The following is a 6,000-nucleotide window of genomic DNA, read 5'->3' on the forward strand; positions in this document are numbered from 1 at the left end:
TTCGGAAACGGTTGGTTTCTGAACTTGGTATAAAGGTAGCCCAGTGTAGAGTGCCTTGCAGAAATCCAGCCGTGAGTTTACCAGTGCATGCACTGCCATCTTTAGGTCCTCCACAGACCTTTAACACACCACACACAGCCAGGCACTGGGTTGGAAGGTGAGTCAGTTCTGAGGAAAGCACAGGGGACAAGGTGATGCAGTCCATGGGGCCTGATCCAGCAGGAAAATCTTTTGTGCAAGCCCTATTGAAAGGAATAGGGGATGCACAACAGCATTGCAGGTGCTGGCCCAGATGAAGGGGAGGTATTTGGTTGCCATATACCCACTCAGGTGGGTGGCCAAATACCTTTGCCACTGCATCCCACCCAGACATTCTCCTGCCTATAATATTTGTGCTGACAAAAGAGTAATCTAGGCATTGAAAGCAAGATGTGTAACACTTGCCCCACGGAAGGTGCTCATAGTCTTGACTCTGACTTCCAGCCTCGCAAAGCTAGTCCTTGGGCTTGATCTCACCCTCTGGATCTCCTTGCTGGCTTTGGCTAAACAAATTGCACTTTCTTGCTTCACAGATTCAAGACCTTATCTCCTCCCAGGAGCAGCAGAAGCCGACAGAGACAGAGGACTCTTCAGCAGACACAGGTAGGCATGAGGGCTCTTTGCTTCTGCTGCCAGGGTGGCAATGGTTGCCCTCAACGCTGCCCTTGCATGTCACACACACTGGCTCTTAATAGGGATGCAATATTTAGAAATACTTGGGAAATGGTCAAAACAATGTTTCTCGAGAATCAGGAAACCCTGATGAGAACAATACTGGAATGATTAGAATCTTCACACTTTAGGATGTATTGTGTGCAGCATTCATACCAGGGCCTTTTCTTTCTTTTTTAGCAGAGAAAACAGCATTTTGTGCTGAGGAAATAGTGTTTTCTGTACAGAGAAATCATATTTTGTGCAGAAATATTATTGTCTCTGCAGAAAATGCTATTTTGGGCACGGAAAATGTGGTGTGATGGTTTGAGCATTGGACTAGGACTCTGGAGACCAGGGTTTGAATCCCTTCACAGCTCTGGAAACCTCCTGGCAGACCTTGGGCAGGTCACACTCTCTCAGCCTCAGAGGAAGGCAAAGGCAACCTCACTCTCAACAAATCTTGCCAAATAATCGCTTTAGGGGCACCATAACTCAGAAACACCTTGATGGCACATAACAATAACAGTCCCAAACTATAAGTTTGTGCAGTTTTTAAATACAACTGCACATTTTCTGATGACTTCTTTGCTGCAGGAATTAAAATGCTTAACTTGCTTGTTGTTTTCTTTGAGAACAAAATTAGTGAAGAATTACATCCCTCCTTCTTCACCACATAATTCCTTTCTCTTTGTATACGCAACCCAACAATTCCAGCTGGGGCAGGACATGCTGTCCTTTGTGGGCTGGAGGCATACAGTGGGTCATTCTGTGGGAGCTTTTGGAGGGCAAGGGGGTCCCCAGCTCCTATTCTTTCTGCGTCAGAAGGTTTTTTGTGTACCAGATAGTGGTCTGTTGAGGGACTCCATGCAAATTAAGATGTGAGCTTGTCATGCCAGGACACTGTAGTGGCCTCTCTTCTTCTTGGGTCAGTTCTTGCCAGAAATAGCCCTATATCCAGTTCTGGATTCCCCCAGTTGAAGAAATATATTGACAGGCTAGAATGTGCCCCCAGACCAGTGTGACAAAGATAGTCATAGGTCTGGAAACCAAAGGCTGCCTGATGAAAGGCTGAAGAAGCTGAGGAATTTTAGCATGGAAAGACATTGTTTCCAACTTATGGTGATGCTAAGAACTTATCACAGGGTTTTCTTGGCTAGATTGGTTCAGAAGGGGTTTGCCTCTGCCTTCCTCTGAGTCTGAGAGTGTGTGATTTGCCCAAGGGCACCCAGTGGGTTTTCATGGCCAAGCAGGGACTCAAACCCTGGTCTCCAGAGCTGTAATCCAGTGTGCAAATCACTACACCACACTGGCTCCCCAAGAGTTAATGATAGCCATCTTTAAATATCAGAAAAGATATCACATAGAAGATGGGATTGAGAAAACATACAGGGGTGGCTGTGTTGGCCATTTAACAAATCCAAACAAAAATCTATCAGTGATAACTTTATTGACCAACCAAAATGCACAATATACTTGTCGCAAGCATTCAAAGCTCCATGGGCTTCATCTTCAGGCAAGATGTTGCAAACCAAACAGGAGAGAAAAAACAACAACAAAATAATTGGAGACGTTAGTCAGATGCTGCCTCCATGTTGTTTCAGTCCTTAGTAAAGATAGTATGCTGGGGAGTATATCTTTTGCAGGCAGGCTCCTCTTCCTTCTGGCAATAGGAAGATTTTCAAAGTCCAAGAAATTTAAAGTCCATTTGCATCTCAACAGGGAACCCTCTTTTGCAATCCAATATGTCTCCATTGGGATTGATCTTGTTTTCTGCTGCTCAGAGATTAGGACACGACTCAATGGATTCAAATATTAGAAAAGGAGATTCAAACTAAGTATTAGGAGGAATTTCTTGTCAGTTAGAGATGTTCAGCAGTGTAACGGACTGCTTTGTGAAGTGGCAAAGACCCCTTCAGCTGGAGACTGATCTGCTAGGTGGTTGGACTAGGTGGACCTTGGGGTACCGTCAGTCTCTGTGATGCCTTCAGCACTTGTGTGAGGTTGAGGGCTCCCTTGGAGTCACCCGCTAGGCTGACCCCATAGCACAGATGTACCCCCCTCCATTCTTCCTGGTGTTCATTCTGTCTCTTTCCCCCTCCTTCCTTCCTTCCTTCCTTCCCAGGCAAGCAGTTGGTGCACTACACAGCCCAGCCCCTCTTCCTGGTGGACTCAAGCTCCATGGACGTGGGCAGCACCGACATGCCCATTTTCTTTGAGTTGGGGGAAACGCCTGGCTTCACGGAGGGAGACGAGTACTTAGAGGACCCCACCATCTCCCTCCTCTCCGGAACAGAGACCCCCAAGCCCCCAGATCCTGCTGTTTCCTAAGAGGCCAAGTCTGGGCCAGCGTGGTGGAAGGAATGAACTGGACAAGGGGCTCTGCCAGCTGCCTCCTTGCTTTCACGCCAACTTTGTGTTGACCTCCCTGCTCTCTTTGGCTCTTGGAGGTCGCAAGGGTTGGTGTGTGTGTGTGTGTGTGTGTGTGCGCGTGCGCACTTTAACAAGGGGTTCACCCCCTGCCCTCTGCCAGGGATGAATGGCGGCCACTCCAGGGCAAGCACAGCACAGATGTGAACAAGGGGTGCCAGGCTGGCATGGCAGAAGTGGTGTGGACATTGGCTTCCAAGCGCCTGTGGCCTGTGACATTCACGATCAGCTCTGGCCTTGCCCCTGAGGTTGCAGTGGAAGTGGCATGGTAGGGGTCACTTTAGAAGAGGAGCCGGTGGAGAATGCCCCTTCCCTGCCTTCTGCCAGGATGGACTTGTTGGTTTTAAAAGGCAAAAAAAAGCCGCCCCCTCCCTCTGGGGCTCAAGGGCTGGGTCCCTTGGTTGCCTCTAAAGTCATTTTACCAGGTTTTTTTTGGGGGGGGGGGGTGATACAGTTGTGAGAAGTTTCTCTCCCACCGCCCCTGGCCATCCACATACCCCCTGCTCCGGTCTGTTTTCCTTGGCTTAGCAGTAAGGAATTTGTACATTTACACTTTGATTGTTACTAGAAGAAATTGTATTTTGGATTTTTACACGAGAGAAGTCCCCCCCTCCTTCCCCTCTCAACCTTCCCTGCTATATAAATATCTCTATATACATACCCCAAATATATTATCTATATCTATATCAAGTGGTCTCCCACCTTTGTAGGCTGTGTTGTGTATTGGCAAGTTTATTCTTGTGGTTTGTTCTTTCAAAGCGGGCAAGCTGACCATCCTGGGAAGCCAGTCCCAGTCCGTGACCTGGGAATATTCCTTCTGGCCGGGGGCTGCCGAGGGGGAGAACCGAAAGACCCTCCCTTGAAAGAGTGGCCCCACTCCTTCGGGGCAGAAGTTTCTGGATGGGCCAAGCCAGTCCCTGTTGAGGATTCTGGTTGTCTGTTCAAGTCAACAGTTAGACAACAACAGCAATTCTACTTCCATGCTCCAAAAATGGCCAGAACAGCCAAATAGGTGCTATTCTACAGCCTTCAGAAGGTTCCCTGGACTGAGTTGAAGGTACTGGACTGAATAATGGGGGACCAGGCACCTCTGGGTCAGGGTCTCCAAGGGATGCCCTGTGTCCTTCTGCCTGCTTCCCTCTTTGAGGTGGAACAGTCTGGATCCAGGGCCATTTTGGTGGCCTCCCAGACCTATTGGTTTATTTTTCTACTTTTTTGGTCTGGGGAAGGTGCATTTGGGACCCTGCTGGGCTATTTGTTTAAATATTTGTTCAAATATTTGAAGGGATGTTGTATCAAAAAGAGAACAGGCTTGTTTTCCGCAGCTCCAGAAACTAGGACAAGAAGCAATGGGTTCAAACTAGAGGAAAAGAGATTCCACCTCAACATTAGGAAGGCCTTCCTGAAAGTAAGAGCTGTTTGACGGTGGAATATGTTGCTTTGGAAAGTGGTGGAGTCTCCTTCTTTGGAGGCTTTTAAACAGAAGCTGGATGGTCATTTATTGGAAGTGCTTTGATTGAGAGTTCCTGCACAGCAATGGGTTGAACTCAGTGGCTCCTGGGGTCTCTTCCAACTCTATGATTTCATGATTTATGGCCCCTGAGAGGCTTTGAGAGGCCTTTTTTTTTAAACAGGAACTGGAAATTGATTTCTGGGTTACTTCCTATTGGGGAAAAAGGCCTCCATCTAAAATGGCCTGAAAGGGCCCAAATGTGGCAGAATTCATCCCAAGCTTCCAAGGGGTGTTGGATGGCATTTGGAAGCACCAAAGCCCCAGTTTTTGGTGGTGTTGGGGGCAGCAGAGGATCTCCTTCCATGTTTTCTAAGCCTTCAATAGTCTGCCAGCCCTGCTTTCAAGGGTCACCTTGCTGTGCGGTTTGCCCTCTGCCTTGTTGTGTTAATGGCCAGCCAGGGCCACATGCTTCTCTCTGCATCAGGGCCATGGCTGAAGGCATGGTATAAACGATGATGCTGAGCCCCTCGGCCCCATGTCCATCTTGGGCATTTGGCATTGCCCTTGAGATGGGCTGGAGTGATGGCATCACTTGCCTACCCTGTTGACACTGCAAAATACGTGTGCGCACACTTGCCCATGTCTTTTCCCAGTCACTTTCCTGCGGGTGCAAGATGGCTGCAAGAAGGAGCTTGCGAGGCTCAGTGGCTCAGCAGAGGGACAGAAATCGTTGTGGCAAAGGTGGCCCCATCACCCCAGAGCCTGGTACTCCCCCAGGTAATCTAAGAGGTCTGCCTTTCAAAATAAGGCCAAGAGTAAGAAGGAAGCTGGAAGAACATCCCAGGCTCACGCTCAATGCTTTCCATTGTTTCCCTAGGTGCCACCTGAGCTTCCATGGCAGTGCCCCATGGAGACCACACTGGATATAGCTACAGAGGGGGCAAATGGCAGCCTTGCCCCTTCCCATTCCGCTAATTCTGCCCTCACCCAGAGGAAATTTTCCCTTCACTCTCCAAATTTCTAGCACTGCAGAGAGTAAGACGTTGAAAATTATTATGCCTGGAACTATTGGCAATGTTCGCATTCCCTTGGTTGCTTTAGCTTTTGCACTTTTCCATGGACATCAAAACAATATTTCTAAACGCTTGACTGATCTTTCAAGTTCCTGCAATGCTAGAAGTTGGCAGGTGCCCATGCAAGTGTGGGGAATGTTGTGGTCTCCCTTGGTTGTGTCAGAGGGCAGCGCCCCCCCGACTGGTGGCCAACCCAGAGACCAGTGGGGCCGGGCCGAGCGCGGCTGGGCCTGGCGTGACGGAGAGGAGAGCAAGAGCGCTGAGTTTGCAGCTCAGTGCCAGTGAACTGTGGCCTGTCTTGGAGAAGGAAGAGGAGAGGAGGGAGGAAGGGTCCCGCAGGGGAAACCCACCGAA

General features: G+C 49.0%; 1 protein-coding gene across 4 annotated transcripts in view; it reads left to right on the forward strand.

Annotated features, from left to right (window-relative positions):
- The window catches only part of HSF1 (heat shock transcription factor 1), a 58,041-nt gene extending 54,235 nt beyond the window's left edge, over positions 1–3,806 (forward strand). For all 4 annotated transcript variants that reach the window (XM_042465572.1, XM_042465574.1, XM_042465570.1 and 1 more), the window contains 2 exons: positions 573–642; positions 2,816–3,806. In XM_042465572.1, coding sequence (XP_042321506.1) covers positions 573–642; positions 2,816–3,021 — 276 coding nt within the window. In that variant the 3' untranslated portion in view covers positions 3,022–3,806. The remainder of the gene's footprint in view (positions 1–572; positions 643–2,815) is intronic.
- Positions 3,807–6,000: the final 2,194 nt, after the last annotated feature.

Source organism: Sceloporus undulatus, chromosome 4 (genome assembly GCF_019175285.1).
Source record: "Sceloporus undulatus isolate JIND9_A2432 ecotype Alabama chromosome 4, SceUnd_v1.1, whole genome shotgun sequence".
NCBI classification, from domain to species: domain Eukaryota; kingdom Metazoa; phylum Chordata; class Lepidosauria; order Squamata; family Phrynosomatidae; genus Sceloporus; species Sceloporus undulatus.